The 19,882-nt window shown below is 37.2% G+C and overlaps 1 protein-coding gene across 1 annotated transcript in view; it reads left to right on the forward strand.

Moving 5' to 3' along the window:
* ADAMTSL1 (ADAMTS like 1) overlaps positions 1 to 19,882 on the forward strand; it is a 440,698-nt gene that overhangs the window by 101,768 nt on the left and 319,048 nt on the right. Inside the window, exon 4 of the mRNA XM_030920098.1 lies at positions 10,740 to 10,976. Coding sequence (XP_030775958.1) covers positions 10,740 to 10,976 — 237 coding nt within the window. The remainder of the gene's footprint in view (positions 1 to 10,739; positions 10,977 to 19,882) is intronic.

Consider the following 19,882-nt stretch of genomic DNA (forward strand, 5'->3'; position numbering starts at 1 on the left):
ATCAGCAGCGGAGGCTACAAATCAGCAAAGATTGCTGCCTGTTGCTTCCTCTGGAAGCTTCATCCCAGAGGGGCACCCACCAGATGCCAGCTGGATCTCTCCTATATGAGGTGTCTGTTGACCGCTGCTGAGAGGTGTCTCTCAGTCAAGAGGCACAGGGGTTAGGGAGCCACTTCAGGAGGCAGCTTGTCCCTTAGTAGAGCTCTAGTGCTGTGCTGCGAGATCTGCTGTTCTCATCAGAGCCAGCAGGCAGGAACGTTTAAGTCTGCTGAAGCTTCACCCACAGCCTGCCATTCCCCCAGGTGCTCTGTCCCAGGGAGATGGGAGTTTGATCTGTAAGCCCCTGACTGGGGCTACTGCCTTTCCTTCAGAGATGCCCTGCCCAGAGAGGAGAAATCTAGAGAGGCAGTCTGGCTACAGCAGCTTTGAGTAGCTGTGGTGAGCTCTGCCCAGTTCAAACCTCCAGGGCCTTTGTTTACACTGTGAGTGGAAAACTGTCTACTCAAGCCTTGGTAATGGTGGACGCCCTTCCCCCTACCAAGCTCAAGCATTTCAGGTCGACTTCAGACTCGTGTGCTGCCAGCGAGAATTTCAAGCCAGTGGATCTTAGCTTGCTGGACTCCATGGGGGTGGCATCTGCTGAGCTAGACCACTTGGCTCCCTGGCTTTGGCCTCCCTTTTCAGGGGAGTGAATGCTTCTGTCACGTTGATGTTCCAGGTGCCATTGGGGAATGAAAAAAACTCCTGCAGCTAGCTTGGGGTCTGCCCAAACGCCCGTCCACTTTTGTGCTTGAGACCCTGGACCAGGGTGGCATAGGCACCTAAGAGAATATCCTCGTCTGGGCATTGCAAAGACTGTGGGAAAAGCATGCTGTCTGGGCCAGATAGCACCGTCCCTCACGCAGTGTCTCATGGCTTCCCTTGGGTAGGGAAGGGAGTTCCTCAACTCCTTGCACTTCCCGGGTGAGGCAACGCACCACCCTGCTTTGGCTAGCCCTCCGTGGGCTGTACCTACTATCTAACCAGTCCCAGTGAGATGAGCTGGGTGCCTCAGTTGGAAATGCAGAAATCACCTGCCTTCTGTGTTGATCTCGCTGGGAGCTGCAGACTGGAGCTGTTCCTATTCTGCCATCTTGCCAGCCCCCGCCTCACTTGTAAACAGAAACATAAGGAACTTGTTTTGCAACAGACCCAGGGAATAGTGATGAGGAATTTATGTGCTGAAATATCTCCCTTATACTAGTCCTTTTCACAACCTGACTTTCCACCACAAATATTTTGGTAAATGCAGTCTGAAAACAAAGCACTGTATAATTGTGTGCTTGTAAAATGAAATTGTATGCCATGGTACAAAAGGATTATGAATTACTCCTTCAGATATGCTAATTTTAAGGAGGTGGGAGAGAACACTTATTTTAGACTATAATAAAAAATAATAAAAGGTCAGAAATGCTGATTTAAGAAAAGATACTGCTAAGTTGGAGTGAATTCAAAGAAAGGGACTAAAAATAATAAAAAGCCTCAAGGAATGAATATTTTCAAAATTGAGAGAATTTAAGACTCTAAAATGACAAACTACAACCAGTCTTAGAAATACCTCTAGGGAGCTGGATTCCAAACGTCTGCATTCTTCAAAGGAGAAAAAGTAAAAGCTCTGAAATAAAAGCTACCCAAAGGAAAAAAAATCAACTTTTAAAACTAAATGTTTTTACTTAGATCAACTCTCAGATGCCTGGAGACATTAAAAACTAGCCTGGCAAAGCATTTGTTTTCAGATAACAAGCTATAATAGAGCAAGGAAGGCGGGGTTGATGATTCATTATATCACACATTTCGTGTCTTTTATGTCTGGACCTGAATGAAGACATTGGAACAGTTTAAAGCTGTTTAATATACCTGTAACTAGTGTTCTTTTAGTAAACATGTAGTAGGGCACACCCAAAGTTTGCATAAATTAGAAAGAGTTCCATATTATTTTCAAGGTCATAGAGTTGTAAAGGTATACTTTCACTGAACATGAACTTGATCCACAGTAAGGCATTAAGATGATTAATGACTAATTTTCACAAACACTCATTTCCCCTGAATGTGTTATTTTCCAAAAGACTTGAGAGTTTGAGGGAAAAGTAAAATAAATCTGTAAACCTTTTGCCCAGGAAAAAGAACAAAAACAATGAGTTTTAAACTATATCCAGTATACATGAAAATATGGTGCCCTGAGCCATTTAATCCTAGTTTTGAAAAAAAAAAAAAAAAAAAAAAACCCCTGTTAGCCTTTTCAAAAAGGAGGGAAAATGAGCCAAGAATGGCCTTTACCTACTATGGCACCATCCTCCAAAACTGACCCCATTTTCTGTTCTTTGCACTTATAGTGATGTGTTAGAGATTTAAATATAATGCTTTTAAAATGTAACAGAGTTGTCTCCACACAGACTGTCTAGACAGGGCAGCAACTATGTCTGTTTAATTTCATTTTACATAGCAGCTGAGTCTTGCACAAATAAATGCTTTTGATGATAATTTTGATGTTAGTATAATCAGGTGGCCAAAATTTGGGAGTTAAAGCTTGGTACCTTAACATGAGTACTTTATAGTGTGTGCATATAACATTAAATGTTATGTAAAATTTACAAATGTCTGGCTATTTTTTAAATAATAAATGATTTCAGCACATTTTATGTTTCTTAATATTGGCCTGTTAAATTTGTTTACATGGAGAAGGAAATATCAATCTGCCTCTTCAGAAACTAGGCAAGACTCCCTAACCAAATTTCCTAGTGTCTGAAATGTATTAGTATTCTTGTAAATTTATTCTCATAAATTTTTTTGAAAGAAAGAAAAAAATTAGATATTCCATCAATTAGAAAACTAAGATTTAAATTCCTGCAAGACTTATGAAAGCAGAACTGGAGTTCCCACAATAAAAAATATGACCTCTGTTTCCTTTATTCAATGTGTTAGTCATTCTTTAACAAATATTTGAGTACCTGGTATGTAACAGAAAGCCAAATGGGAAAAGATTGCTGTCCTTCTGGAGGTTCTGCTGTAGCAGAAGAAGACAGACAATAAAATATCAAGCACAGTAAATGAGTAAATTATCTGATATACTTGAAGGTGACTAAGTGTGATAGGAAAAAGGAAAGTTGAGCAGGATAAAGACGAATCAGCAGTGGGAGTGGGATCGCAGTTGTACACAGAGTAGGCAGCCTAAGCTTTGTAGAGGTGACATTTGAGCAAAGACTTGATAAAGGTGAGGTAATTCACCCCTCAGAATCAGGGCAAAGAGAATTCCAGGCAGAAGGGGTGGATAATGCGGGCATCCTAAAGTAAGAGTGTTCCTGGAGTGTCACTGAAGATGCAGGACCTTGATTCCAGAAGAATCAAGGGTGACTGGAGCTAAGTGAGCAAGGACAATAGGATGTGATAGGCCTGAGAGATGATGGGGTCTCTCATAAGATCATTCTGGTCACTGTGTTGATGAAACTTTCCAGGAGAGCAAGGGCAGAAGGGAAATAAGGAGACTATTACAGGAACGCAGGCATGACATGACGGCTCCTTGGACTTGTTTGTGGTCAGATTCTGTGTTTTTTGTATCTAGAAAAATAGTTCTGATAGATTGGATGTGGAAGTCAAATATGGCTCTAAGGCAGTGGTTGTCGAAGTGTGATTGCCAAATTAACAACATTCACATCACCTGGGATCTTGTTTGAAATGCAAATTATTAAGCCTCACCCCCAGTCTACTGAATCAGAAGCTCTGGAGGGTGGGACCCCAACAATCTTGTAGTTTTAAAAGGTCTTCAGGTGATTGTGATGTACGTTTAAGTTTGAAAACCACTGCTTTCAAGTTTTGGGCCAGGCTGGGTGAGGTGGCTCTTGCCTTTAATCTCAGCACTTTGGGAGGCCGAGGCAGGTGGATCTCTTGAGGTCAGGAGTTCAAGACCAGCCTGGCCAACATGGTGAAACCCTGTCTCTACTAAAAATACAGAAAATTAGCCAGGTATAGTGGCACACGCCTATACTCCCAGTTATTTAGGAGCCTGAGGCAGGAGAATCACTTGAACCCAGGCGGTAGAAGTTGCAGTGAATCGAGATCATGCCACTGCACTCCAGCCTGGGTGACAGAGCCAGACAAAAGAAAAAAAAAGTTTTTGGCCTGAAAAGTACAGAGTTGACATTGACTGGGATGGGGAATGCTGCAGGGAGAGCAGATTTCATGGGAGTTGCAGGAGGATCAGGGAGATTCAGGTTTGGACGTGATGAGTTTCCAACGTCTTAGATGTCCAGATGGCAAGTGAGCACTTGTACACAGTAGTCCCCCCTTAACCTCAGGGAATATGCTTCAAGATCCGCAGTGGATGTCTAAAACTGCGGGTAGTACCTAACCCTATAGATACTAATACAGATATTTTCTTATACATACATACAATGAATGTATGAGTGTACTTATGTAAGAAAATATAGATGTTTTCTCATACATACATATGATAAAGTTTAATTTATAAATCACATTTATAAATTAGCAAAAATAATAAAATAGAATTTTAACATTTAATGTTGATAGAATTTTTATAACAATACACTGTAATAAACTCTATTGTATTGTTACAACTCTATTATAACTATACTGTTATAACTATGCTATTATAACTACTGTAACAACATGCTGTAATAAAACTTAGGTGAATGTGGTCTCTCTTTTGTTCTCTCAAAATATCTTATTGTACTGTGCTCACCTGTTTTCAAGCTGTGGTTGACTGTGGGTAACTAAAACCCCAGAAAGCAAAACCATGGATAAGGGGGACTACTGTATATAAGTCTGAATTTAAAGCGAGGAGGTCTGAGTTGCAAATAAAAAAAAAAAAAAAGGAAATTGAAACATTGATTTTTTTTTTTCCGAGAACAAAATATAGTACGTTGGATTTTATCAATGGATATTTGCTATTCAGTGGTTTCATTTTAACTTTGAATAAAAGATACAGAAAGCCAAGTAATAAAGACCAAAATATCTAAAAGAGACAGCCCACCATCTACTTAGGTGTGCTAAAAGATTCGAAAGCTTTAGAGGATATATTTTCCAGAGCATTTATCCATTTATTATAGAGCAGCCTTTTATGGTAATCTTTTCTTGTTTTACTGTCAGTAAACTGAGGATTCCTAATATTTTGAGGGTAAAAAAACTGGTAAGATTTTCTAACATCGTCCAGTAGCTGGTAAATTTCTACATATGTTTTTATCATAAAGTGATCATCCACAGTTGTTGGAGGATAGAGTAGATGCCTTGTTAGGCAATTCTAACTGTATTTCTTGTATAGTAACTGTTGTGGAGAGTGAGTGATTAGGGCAGTGTGGAGAGGTAGTATGGGGTTTAAAAGTACATTTTTAAGAGAGGAAAATTAAGTCAGAAGCATGGATTTTTTGGCCGGTTACTACAGTACATGTAGTCATCTGAATATGATTTCCAAGGTTCTGGACACTATGAGATACCAATATTGATTCTACACATAAAAGCATTAATAGCATGGCACTCATATAATAAGTTAAATGAAACAACAAAATTAATAGAATAGGACAACCACTGAATATTTAAGGGCAGAGGAAAAGCAGAGGTATGTCTCTCTGAAGGAAAATGCCTTCTTTAAAAAGAATGAAAATAAAGAAAAATTAATGCTTCTTCTGACCCTGAATCTACATTCTGTATATTTTTCAAAGTCACTTTAAAAACCTTTTATATGCTGCCACCTGAGCTGCTGCGATAGAATCTTTTACATTTCACCCGGTGAGTAAACTCTGGGAACCCTTACCCTCCTTTGTCCCACAGTGTAATCCGATCTACCGTCATCGTCAGGGGACATCTGGGATCCATCTTATCTTTCCCACTGGATAGTTGATTAACCAGAAAATGTTTTGAATTGGATTCATATATGGCAGAACTCCATGGACTTTATGAATTATAATGGGAGCAAATAAAAGGTCAGATTTTATTTTTGTGCTTTTAAAGAAAAGAGCTCTGACACCGTTTAAAGTGCTTAAAACGTGAGGAGAAAAATTATTATATTAAATGGCTAAATACAGTAATTTGTGGGATCCTGTGATTATTTCAAAGAAAATAGGCTTTTGTAGTGAGGAGGTCTTAGCCCAGTAACATGACACAGAGCTGTCAATCCACAGGTGTATTTAGAGTTTATTGGAACTAGGCAGGAAACCAAGAGAAAAAGTATTAGATTGCTTTCTCTTGCTCCATTTCTATTTGATGGCAATTCTGGAGATGTATGAGGGGCTGGAAGTGGGAGTCTTTAGTCCTGTGCATCCCTGCCACACTGTATTTTTTGCCAGGTTCTTGTTAGGAGATGGAATGCATTTGGTCCATATAACTACTAGACTTTTTGACTATTTTAATTGTCTCCATCAGTCTTTCTATGAGCCAAGTTCAGTGCAAAAATCTATAAATACATGTAAGCATATTTAAACCATAATTCATTTGTTTTATTCTTCATCTTAAATATGCCAATTTAAAGTTTATTATTCCTACCACTAGGGTTTTATGAGAGCAGAAATCCCACATTATATATATTTAGTACATTCTACATTCAGTTTTCCTTAAAGAAAACTACCCCTCATGGTTAAAACTGATTACTTGTAGTATCAAAAAGCACGTCTCCAAAAGCTGATATTTCAAAGATGATGCCCAGTAAAATATGTTAAGTATTTTTCAAAACAGGTAGGTTATCATTTTCTAAATCTGACTTTTAAAAGGGTCAAGCATAGTGGCTTACACCTGTAATCCCGGCACTTAGGGAGGCAGAGGTGGAAGGAGAGCATGAGTCCGGGAGTTCCAGACCTGTCTGAGCAACTTCAAGACCTGCCTGGAGAATGAAGGGCAAGACCCCATTCGCCACAAAAAGAAAAAAAAAAAAAAAAAAAAGACCAGAAAACCCCACAAAAGGATCAGGAAGTGTAGTGGTTTCATGGACCAATTTATAATTAAAAACCAAAAACTTTGTAGATGGTAACTCTCTATACAAATCATTTGTATTAGCATACTTGTGGAACAAGAGGTTACAATGACTGCTTGAGTTTCCACTCTTGCAGCTGGATGATCCCAGATGCATTAGGGGTTCAATGGATGTCTTGAGCTATGCTTGAAATGTTTTCGGTTCAAACAAAGAATGTTTTGCCAAATCCTTCTTCCCCTTAATTTTTAAACATGCATATTTCAAGGGAAATTTGATTCATATGTTTCTGATTCATTTACACTTAAATCATCAAGATGTTATTTTGTAAAAGCTATTTGATGTCCAAGAAGCTTTCTGAACCTGTTTTATAAGTTTTCTTAAGTCCTTTTTCTTGAAACAGGAAGTTGCATTTTGCCAAGTACAAATAAACTCACACACTAAAAAGGTTCAAGTTCAGTGTCCAACTCTGAACTCCAGGTTTTAAGAGCATTCTCAATTTAGCAAAATGTATTTTCCCACCCCTACAAAAATATAGGTGGAAGGAAAGACAGGAGTGATAAAACTGAGTAAAGATGTTCTTAAGCATTATTCTTCCCAGAGCTATTTCTCTAGTTGTGAAACCATAAAACTTGTAACAGGTGTTCTTGAAGCCATTAGATACAGATGAATTGCAAATAAGAACATCTGTCTGCATGTTGATTCTCTATGATGTGTCTAAATATGTTTACTGTATTTGTCACAGAAAACAGAACCTAAAGGTCTTAACATTTTAACTTCATTGTTTTACCTTTGACTGCCTTTAGGTCTTATTTGTTTTAGGAAAGGTGGGAAGAACCAACACAATTTATTGAACAGAAGGGAATCACAGGAGACTCTGTAGAGGTTTTATGTCTGTACTAAGATGATATTGCATTATCAATTGAAAAACATAATTGACACTTTTCTCAGAATTGGAAAAGTGCAGAAAATTTTTTCTGGTTCATATTAAGAGGTCTCTTAATTATATCTTCCGCTCATTAAGGCAGAGGTGATTCAGCCTGACCCTTCTAGCTGTTTCACTTGTATAGAAAAAGGAGACAAAGGAAATTTTAAGAGGAGTTTGGAACCATTTCAAACAATTTCATCAATGTTCTGCTGTATTGTATTTCAGTATAATAAAGTACTGTACCTTCAGTACAATGTACTCTATTTCTTCTGTACTACTGAGTAATCAAGTGACTCCTGGGATGATATGTATTATCAAATGAAAATACTGTATTTAAACATTGCTAAACTGTCAGTTCAACTGTAGACACTCCCATGCAATGACCAGGAACTTGTAGATCATATAAAGGTAGGTTTATTAAACATGCTAAGCAGGGGAGAGCAGAACCTTGGCAGAGACTCTATCATATCTCAAGTGGGGAAATTTAAGGAAGGCTACGTGTAGAGTTTGGGGGCAGTTGTCAATTATAGAGTTGTCTTAGGGCAGAAGTTAGTAAGTGAGGCCTAGGCAGATATTGGTAGAATTTGTACGTTAGGCAAGTGGAAGTCTTGTCTTTGGAATGTGAGTTCATTAAGAGTTAATATTAAACCAGTTTCTCTGTGCTCTAGAACATATGGTCTGAAAGGAGCTGGTATTAAACATTTAAAGTTGTTTGTGGCCAGTTGCAGTATCTCATGCCTGTAATCCCAGCAGTTTGGGAGGCCAAGGCAGGTGGGTCACCTGAAGTCAGGAGTTCGAGACCAGCCTGGCCAGCATGGCAAAACCCCGTCTCTACTAAAAATATTTAAAAAATGAGCTGGGTGTGGGGACATGCACCTATAATCCCAACTGCTCAGAAGGCTGAGGTAGGAGAGCTGCTTGAACCTGGGAAGCCGAGGTTGCAGTGAGCCGAGATCACACCACTGTACTCCACCCCGGGAGACAGAGCAAGACTCCATTTCAAAAATAAAATAAAATAAAATAAAGTAAAACAAAACAAAATAAAGTTAATTTGTATGGTATGTCATGGTTTGACACAATTTACCTGTGTTGTAATTCATAATATAGTTTTGCTGGTTGTAGTTTTTGTTTTATTTTACAAAATAAACAAGTAAACAGCCTGTACAGCACATATATTTATTTATTTATGGATCTTTAAAAATTTAAACTGCATTCTATTATCTAAAAAATTAATAAGCAGTAAATTTTAATCATACTCTTTTCAGACAATATTCCAAATGTTAAGCCTTGCTGGGTGCCTGTGTATCTATACCTATGTTATATACGTTATTCTTTTCCTTTACTGCTATGTTTTATTCACTCTGAGAACACATAATACTAACCCTGAAATGTCTTTTACATTTTTTATTGTATTTTGAACAATTTCATGTTCATCCTAAATGAATATTTGTTTCTACCCCACATTGCCTAAAAAGAATTTGTGCTCCCTCAATTACCAGAGCTTTATATGCTGTTTAAATAGTATCACTAACGTTTTGGAAAAGAGTCAAAATTTTCAATCCTGTTCTTAGAATGCTTATTTAAAGGTAAAGAGATTTTCAGAGAAAGAAACCTTATATAAGAGCACTCTCGCTATGATAATGTAGTTAACAGGGAACTGCTGAAGGCCACATGGAAATCCTTTATTTAAAACAAAAAAATTAGAATAAAAGCCTTTCTACAGCTGGAGAGTCGATGACAGTCTTCCACAGTAAATTTTAATCTGAAGGCTTGTAGAATAAGATAACCCTATCAAAAAGCCTTTCCAAGGGATAGGCAATATTTGCCTTTTTAAAATTAAATCTTACTTGCTTTTACTGAAGTTTATTATTCATTAGATAATGGCCATTGTTAGCTATAGTTTTACATTTTAAATTGCCCTTTATGAAACTTCATCAAAAAGATTCTTATTTTTCCATTGATCTGTAACAATATAATTTAAAACTCAAATTGAGAGAATCTGCTAATACTCTATCCCTTTGTCTTCTTTGGCCTCATTAAATAATCATAGTAATAGCTACCATCTAGTCAGTATATTCCTTGTGCGGATATTTGGCCAGCATGAGCTCATGAACTTCTCACAACAACCTTGAGAGCTGTGCAGGGTTATTGTCTCTGTTCTAATACAAGACTAGGTTTCCCTGTGTTAGAATAGGGCAGTAACTCTGCACTGCATTGCACCCACTCACTCATCTAAGGAGGAAGTCCATGCTCTTTCCATTCTGCTATGCTGCCTTAAGCCAAAGCAATTCATATATAAATGGTTTCGTATTTTTTGTTCCCCATGTTTAATTCTGGATACTATGCAGCCTAAGTCCTAGACAAAAAGTTACAACTCCACAAAAACTTTTTGAATGAAATTATTATAACTTTTTACTGCTAGTTATTCAAATAAAGAATTGTCATAGCTCTCAATATCAGAACTGAAAGAGACAAATAATTTCAACTAATCCTCTGACTTTACTAGGTTCTACTTACGAGGAAGTCAAAATGATAGTACAACATGGAAGAATTCATGAACCAATAAATAACTTTCAAAAAATGTATGTCCCAACTAATCAGAATATCTATTTCAAGCCAGTTATTTTTCCATTTAAACTCAATCAGAAAATGTATTTTGAGGTGATTACTTTCTCAGATTTCTACATTTTGAAAGCCAAATAATTATATAAGCTCTGAGATGATATTACAAGTTCCATCTGCCATGACCAGGACATTTGTTTTTCTTTCTAAGATCTAAGCAGACCATATAGCTGCTCTGGTTTCGTATTGGGGGTATCCTCTTAACCTTTGTTTGTCCTTTCTCTCTTTTTTCTCCAGGACTGCCCACCAGAAGCAGGTGATTTCCGAGCTCAGCAATGCTCAGCTCATAACGATGTCAAGCACCATGGCCAGTTCTATGAATGGCTTCCTGTGTCTAATGACCCTGACAACCCATGTTCACTCAAGTGCCAAGCCAAAGGAACAGCCCTGGTTGTTGAACTAGCACCTAAGGTCTTAGATGGTACTCGTTGCTATACAGAATCTTTGGATATGTGCATCAGTGGTTTATGCCAAGTAAGTGCTGATTTGTTTTCATTCAACTTGTCCAGAGGGTTTCAGTGTCTTTGTGTAAATGGTTTACATAGTCTCACTCTCTGAATCACTCATATTTATGCTTTTTAGAGTTTATAAATGGTGAAAGATTTGAAAATTAAGGTGTGATTTCAGTGAAAAGTACAAGTGTTGTATTGCGTGAAGGAAAAGTGTACTCGAGTTATTTTTCTTTCCTTGAGTGTCACTTGAATATAAAAGACTAAAAATTTTTGAATAGTGTTTGTCAATTATGTACTAGACTTTGAAATTACCCCCATATTGGCTATTTCTGAAGAGTGTGTGTGTGTGTGTGTGTGTGTGTGTGTGTGTGTCTGTGTGTCTGTGTGTGTGTGTATTCAGAAGCCTTGATTTTCATTTACTCAGTTTCAGAATAAATCAGGTAAGATCAATTCTAAAATCCCCAAGTAAACTACAGGAAAACTTGCTACTTTACTGTAATTTCCATTGTATTGAAAATTCAAACAAACTGCAGAGAAAGTCATAAAAGAGCCAGCTAGGTTGGACTTAAGCCAGTTAAATCTTTAAAACAGGATTACAAAAAGGTTTGATTTCTGGTATCCATCCATTCATCAATGTCTACTTTATGTAGGGAATTAGTAAGGTGAGTAACAGTTTGTATGTTTGTCATGTCTTTGCCATCTTTATTTTCAGGTCCACTTTTTGGATTAGGATGACCAGTCTAGTTTTTGGAGCAAGCAGTTGCTATTAGTTTTCTGTGTGCTATATTTGACTGTATACTTTTATATTTCATGAAGCAGACACAAAATTTTGAGAATATTTGCCTTTCGCAATATGATATCAGCTGAAATTTTCTCTCTTCAGAATCTGTAATATCATGGCTAGGAATATAAGAGAAATATAAAATATGTTTTAGTAATTTGTTGTTTCAAATTCATTTTTTTTAAAACTTAACATCTATATTTGGATGTAATGGCAAAAGCTATAGTGTACATGACTAGAAGAGATCTGAGATGTCAGGCAAGGTTTTATGTATACAAGAGGGAAACAGACATAGTCAACCTTCATAAAGTTTAAAATCATGGAACAGGGAAACTGGTTCATATAGGAGAATGCAGATGATGAAACATGTCTGAAGCTTTCCTTATATACAAAAGATATATGAATTTCAGGTGTAAATTCGAATATGAAATTTTACTATTTTAAAGCTAGGAAGGGCCTTAAGACTTATTCAATCAACAATCTAAAAGCAATATATCTGAACAAATCATTTCTGATGTTTGCTATTCACTTCCTCCTGTAGGACTCTTAGTGGTATTGAAATGGAATTATGGAATCTGAAAAAAACTTTAGGAATAGAAGAGAATTGTAAAGCAAATAGATTTAGAAAGGGGGCTGTGTTGTAGGGAATGGCAAACAAAATAATAATAACTCCCTATGTATGTATACTGTTTGAGTAAAAGCAAGGAAGATTTCCGTTTTAGAAGTGAAAAAACTGAGGACCAGAAAATATGCATAATCTTCTGAAAGCTGTATGTTTGGTCATGCCAGAAATCGGACTAAATTCCACATCTCCTGAGATCCAGTTCAATGTTATTGCTACTATATTACCCTGCTGAATGAACCAAAATAAACAAGACAGCTCAGCAAATTAGGTTTCATTTGTTTCTTTTGCATGGGAGTTCAATGTGGCATATTTTTTCCTAAACTAATCCTGCCAGCAGGCCTCATGTACCTTAGCAACTGAAAGATAATCCTATCTTAGTTGCTAAGGAATAAATTTCATATATAATAAATATAGAGTGATAGTACTGGACTTTGGGTTACAAGTATAAACATGCTTTAACTTAGATTCTTATGAGTGCGACAGATTTGGGAGCAAATGTAAATTATACCGTATTTGAAAAGCATTGTGGCTTATACATAGAAATAATGACTGGTTATTATTATTGTGTTCTTCATTTATTTGTCTTGTTAGAGGCAATCATGTAGTAAAGGCGATGGAAAAACAAAGATTGCATTTAAGCACTAACAAGACATTTAGTTTGGCTGGAGAGCCAGTTAAGACCTAGCTATGCAGTAAGAAGAGGGAGGTAGTTTGAGAGAGAATCATGGAGGCTTGAATGGCAGACAGGACTGTGGTAAACCATGGATGACCAAGAAAGAGTTTAATAGTGAAAAGATGTAATCAGAGCTCTACTTTAGAAATATTATTATAGGCCAGGCACAGTGGCTCACACCTTTAATCCCAGCACTTTGGGAAGCCGAGGAGGGTGGATCACCTGAGGTCGGATGTATGAGACCAGCCTGACTAACATGGAGAAATCCCATCTCTACTAAAAATACAAAAATTAGCTGGGCGTGGTGGCACATTCCTGTAATCCCAGCTACTCGGGAGACTAAGGCAGGAGAATCACTTGAATCTGAGAGGTGGAGGTTGCGGTGAGCTAGAGATCTACACTCCAGCCTGGGCAATGGAACTCCATCTCAAAAAAAAGAAAAAAGAAAAAAGAAAGAAAGATTATTATAGCTACTGTTGCAAGAAGCTTGAAGTGGAAGGCTCTGGAGGGAGAGACCAGCTTCACTGGAGGCTTTTACGGTGGGAAGTGAGGTAAGGCATGAGCTTGGGCCAGGACAATGAGAGCAGGAACAGAAAGAAAACTGAGTCTAAAACCAGGAAGGAGTTTTCATTTTGATTATAACAGAGGGTAGAAAGCAATAAATCAAACACGCTCTGAGGATCAAAAACTGCAATGTAATATGGATTTGTAAGGGATGTCATCTTGGATTCTGTTTTATCACTACCATCACAGCCTGTGTCTTCATGATTAAAACCTATTTAAATTTTACGAAACGAGTAGAGAAACAGAGGATGAGAAGATGATAGAGGAATAAAGACGAAATACTTACCTGCGGTATGTACTCTTTCAGAAGAACAAGGGTAAAGATAGCAAAAGAAAAGTTGAAAGACACCGCTACCTCAAAAAAGAAATTAAATCTATAAATTCCATTCTACTTAGACAATAATCCTTCATTTAAATTGCACCTGAATATTGATGATAACTATTTTCAGACTTTGGCAACAAACATTGAGAAAAAAACCTTATTTTTATTTTTTTTAAAACATGGTCAGTAATCTTAAGGCTAACTTTTATTTTATTATTATTATTTTTTTGAGATAGAGTCCCGTTCTGTTGACTAGGCTAGAGTGCAGTGGCATGATCTCAGCTCACTGAAACTTCCTCCTCCCAGGCTCAAGCAGTTCTCCTGTCTCAGTCTCCTGAGTAGCTGGGATTACAGGCACGTGCCACCATGCCCAGCTAATTTTTGTATTTTTAGTAGAGGCGGGGTTTCACCATGTTGGCCAGACTGGTCTCGAACTCCTGACTTCAGGTGATACACCCACAAATGTGCAGTTTTCATAAATGGCTTCTCCTAGTTTCCTGAAAAAAAGTCATTTCCCCTGCCCTATTTTTCCCTTTTCTTCCTTGTCTACCCTATTCATTAGGGATTCTTAGCTTTTTCTCTGGTTTTATTTTTGTTTTATTATAATTTTGGGGGGTAAACTGCTTCAAATATTTTTGAGCATAGGTAGATATAAATCACAAACTACAAGTAAATGAATATTTGGATTTGCACATAGTCTTACCTTGATAGAAAATGACAGCATAGCTATAGAGATTTGTCATTCATATGCACTAATTTATTTCAAGTATACCTGTTTAATACTCTTCAAAGAGCCACATTCTCAAGACTGAGTCTTTAACTGTTAAACAGAATCATAGAGTCCTGGACTTTTTAGAGCCAGAAGATAGCTTAGCAGTTCACAGATATTGCTTTTACATTGAGAAGGAAACTGAGACCTGGAGACTGTCCTGAGATCAAGAATAATTTGGGTGACATGTATTTATTGTAAATTTGCTTCAGGAAAATTCCAGAATCGTCACTATTTGTAATATATACCTAATTCTTACCTGGTAATAATAGAGCATCATACGAGGCAGTAGTAGTAATGATAATAGCTTCCATTTTTGAGTGACTACCATATCTAGGTAGTTTTTTTTTTTTTTTTTTCAAATATTCACAGTTCTGCGTGTTAGACATCATTATCCTTATTTCACAGATGAAGACACTGGAATCTCAGGTCGATTTTATATCTTGCCCAGAGACTCCCAGTTCTGTCTGAGTTCAAAACTCCTATTCTTTCCAGTGAGGCCAGGTATATAGAGGCTCAGACCATTTGGCTATCAGAATCACCTAGAGAGCTCTTAAAAGACACAAAAGTCCTGTCTTCCAGAAATTCAGATTTATTAATTCTATGTATTGAAAACACCTTTCTTACGTTCTATCATGGCCAGATTCACTTAGATTGGAAAGCAGACAGAATTTAAAGTCAAAAGACATGAGTTGGGGTCAGGCGCTGTGGCTCATGCCTGTAATCTGGGCATTTTGGTAGGCTGAGGAGGGCGGATCACCTGAGGTCCAGAGTTCAAGACCTGCCTGGCCAACATGTCAAAACCCTGTCTCTACTAAAAATACAAAAATTAGCCAGGCGTGGTGGCAGGTGCCTGTATTCGCAGCTATTTGGGAGGCTGAAGCAGGAGAATGGCTTAAACCTGGGAGGCAGAGGTTGCAGTGAGCCAAGATTGTAACACTGTACTGCAGCCTGGGTGACAGAGCAAGACTCCATCTCTAAATAAATAAATAAATAAAACATGAGTTTGAATCTAGCTCCTCTTTAATGAACTGTGTAATCTTGGTCAAGTTACGCAGCCTCCCTAAGCTCTATTTTTCAATCTGTGGAAAATGGATTGTCTCCTAGACCATAGTGTACCAAAGTGAGATAATACATGTGAAAATGTTTAATAAAGTGTAAAGTGCTGTAGAAATGTAGAAGACTCTGAAAATTTTGAGTTGGAAAATAGATTAAACTAGTGGTTCCCTATATAAGATTTTATAACTCTGTAACATTTCAAAAAATTTTCCAGGATGTGACAAAATAACAAACTTCTTAATTGGTTAGGTAGTGACTTTAGAAAAACAAAAAAAGACCTCCTACCGTGTACTATCCCCATCATCACTTCACAATTGAAACATTCATCACAAGAAAGTAGTAAGAAGCTAATTTCAGAATAAAAGACAATTCTTTGAACTGGAGATAGTTTGCCTTATGAGAAAGTTACTACCCCTTACTTTACTCTTTTTTTTTTTTTCCAGAGCACAGAAATTGTCACTAATAGCGCTTCACAGCCCAGCGTTTGAAAGCAGGGCCTTTGAGATCATCTAGTCCAGTCCCAGGAAATCATTGTATGATTTTCCCTGGAGTCTATGGCTGGTTAATGACAGACTAGTGGTCAGAGAGTACTGGTGTTTATCAACATTTTCTAACTATGCTGCCTACATTATTTCTTCAGTTTATCCCATGGGCTCAGATTTTGTCTAGCTGTAATTCTGTCATTAATATTATGAAAACAATAGGTTTAATGAATATACCTTTTCAAACCACTTTCTCCTCCTTTCTCTCCTTTTCTCCCTCGTAGAATCTGATAATCGTCCCCGGGGGGTCATTGCGTTATCCCTCTTCACCTTGCATCTCAGACTGAGAAACACTGGGATTCTTTTTTTTTTTTTTTTTTTTTCTTTTTTTTTTTTTTTTTATTATACTTTAAGTTCTAGGGTACATGTGCATAACGTGCAGGTTTGTTACATATGTATACTTATGCCATGTTGGTGTGCTGCACCCATCAACTCGTCAGCACCCATCAATTCATCATTTATATCTTGTATAACTCCCCAATGCAAGCCCTCCCTCCTCCCCCCTCCCCCCTCCCCATGATAGGACCCAGTGCGTGATGTTCCCCTTCCCGAGTCCAAGTGATCTCATTGTTCAGTTCCCACCTATGAGTGAGAACATGCGGTATTTGGTTTTCTGTTCTTGTGATAGTTTGCTAAGAATGATGGTTTCCAGCTGCATCCATGTCCCTACAAAGGACGCAAACTCATCCTTTTTTATGGCTGCATAGTATTCCATGGGAAACACTGGGATTCTTATTTGTTCATTATCATTCTAGACTAGATGAAGTTGGAGAGAGGGCTGAGCTAGGGAAGCAATTTATCATTGTATGAATAGTTAAGGACAGAGGCTCTGGAATCATACCATCTAGGTTGGAATCTAAGCTCCACCACTCATTGGCATGTGCCTTTGAGCAAGTTCCTAAGCCTCAGTTTTGTCATCTGCAAAATGAGGATAATAATTTTAAGAATAGGATTAGAATGAAGATTAAGTAATCAAATGCATTTAAAGTGCTTACTATGAGCTTGGTAAATACTACTAGTATTAATTGTACCCAAGTTATTTCTTATCTTTTTCTTTTTCTTCCTTACAGCCTTTCTGAGTGCATGATTTAATATGGTTAGACATACGAAAGGGGTACTGACTTCCCAATGAATGAACAGACTCTGTTAATTTCTTATTGCAGTCATCTTTTGTAAATAGCTCCACATTGTCCAATTATCAACTCCTGATCCAGGGCAGTGAATTACATCCTGTACAGAGTTAATGAGCCATCACAAATAGGATCAGTTCTATTAGTACTGCTGTTATTCATTTATTTTCATTATCCAAATTACCCCTATTTATATTTGCTGTAAAGCACAAAGCTGGTTTCTGTTTTAAATATATTTTTTAAAAGAGTAGCATAAATTTACAGATAGAACATCTGCTGCTGTTAAAAATAATTTTGAGGTTATTTTGAAAGCAAATAGAGAAAAAAGTATGTTTTATTTTCATAATTAATAGAATTCATCAGCTGATACCTAATATATATCAAAAGAAAAAGTATGATTATAAACAAGCCTTTTATCATGAATATAATATTGCTCATTGCTATTTCAAATAATTAAGCATTTCAAAAAGGAAAAGAATTCCTTTCAAGTAGTGCCTTATATAATATTATTTTAAAATGAATAATACAGTACAGAAATAAGCAATAAATTGAATCACAGAGTTTTGATGTCTATACTTTATTCTGGCAACATTAAAATGAACCATACTTCTAACAAAGAAATTCTTTTCATTTTTAATAATTCCTGTGGTGAGTAGTTTGGAAATGAATTGAATGGAAAGATTACTTCTCCATCTCTGTCTGTGACCTAAGTCACTAGTATCAAATGTCCTCCAGTTATTCCAAAGGTGATGATGTCAGAAATAAGGTGTTGGACATTTTTTTCTTCTGTACTTTATAATCTAATTCCACATGGAAGAATGGTGTTGCTTAAAATATTTAATGCACAGTCTTTCTTATTCTCCTCTTTTCGTAACATAGTAAAGATAAAACTAACTACTGCTCACTAGTTGAATTTCCTTAGTTTCGGAATCTTGTTTTTGCATTCTTCCAACAATCTGCTCTATGTTGATTATTGAGGATATAAAATTGATTGAGATCTCTTTCCATAGAAATGATACATTTTTAGAGTTATTGTGAAAAACTTTAAAAAATTCATTTGTCTGACAAATTTTACTTAGGAATTAACAGTATGCTAAATACTGAAAATACATTAATGGATAAGAAGGACAATCCCTGTCCTTCCAGAATTTTCACTCTGAGTGGAGATAAGTAAATAGGAAAGTGTACTATAGTCACTATACTATATTCCCCTCACTGTAAATGGGGAGCTCTTTCTAAAATACAGATTTGGTTGATTTCTCATCTGCTTGAATCATTTCAATTGCATTTTTTTTTTTGCTTTCAGGTTAAAAAAATCCCAAATTCCTTTACATGGTGTCTTAAAACAACAGAAATTTATTCCCTCACAGTTCATGAGGCCAGAATGCAAAAATCGAAGTGTCATCAGAACCATGCTTTCTCTGAGGCTCTGGGTGGAATCCTTTGCCTCTTTTGCCTCTTCCTAACATCTAATAGTAGCCATCAAGCCTTGCTGTTTCTGAACTTGCAGCTGCATCACTCTAATCTCTGCCTGTGTTATCAAATGGTATTCTCCCCTCTATGTCTGTGTCTTCACCTCTTCTTATAAGGACGGCAATCATATTAAATTGGAGCCCACCCTAATGGACTATGAATTCATCTTAATTTGGTTACACCTGCGAAGATTCTATTTCCTAAAAAGGTCACATTTATAGGCATCAGAGGTTTTGATTTTAGCAGACACAGTTCAACCCATGACAGCCAGCTGTCTGACTCCCAAATTTACGTCCTTCCCATGTGACAAATATTAACGTGATCCCAATATCCCAAAAGTTTTAACCCATTTCAGCATCAACTCTAACTCTAAAATATTATTAACTCAAAAACTCCAAATTCTATCAGCTGAATCACCTATGGCTGAGACTTGGATGTGGTGCATCCTGGGACATCATTTGTCTCCATCTGCGCACACTTGCAGCCAAAAATAAGTTATCTGCTTCCAAAATGCACCAGTGAGACAAGAAGAAGTAGATTCCCATTCCCACTCAAAAAGGAAAAAATACAAAAGAAAAAGGGATCACAGGTCCTAAGCATGTCTGATACCCAGCAGGTGAAAAGTCCACTAGTTTTCAAGGCCTGAGAGTAATCCTTATGGCTCAATGCTTCATTCTATGTGCCTGCCAAGGAGGCAGTCCTGCCCTCTCACCTCAAGGAGGTAAGGTCAGCCCAGGCTTCTGCATCTGTGGCTCAGACCTCAGAGTCATTCTTCTCTCACTTTGTCACATCTCTGGAACATTTATTCTAGGTTGTCAGTATTTCTGCTGGTATGAAATTCTCAGAAATCACATCAATCTTTCTTGCAATTAACAGGCGTCCAAGCCATCAAACAAGGGGGTCCTCTACAGTTCTTTCCGGAATAACTGCATCTCTATTCCTGGCTTCTGCTAAGATGTTTGAGGGATTCATGAGTCACACGCCTAATTT

This window comes from Rhinopithecus roxellana, chromosome 16 (assembly GCF_007565055.1).
Source record: "Rhinopithecus roxellana isolate Shanxi Qingling chromosome 16, ASM756505v1, whole genome shotgun sequence".
In the NCBI taxonomy this organism is placed as follows: domain Eukaryota; kingdom Metazoa; phylum Chordata; class Mammalia; order Primates; family Cercopithecidae; genus Rhinopithecus; species Rhinopithecus roxellana.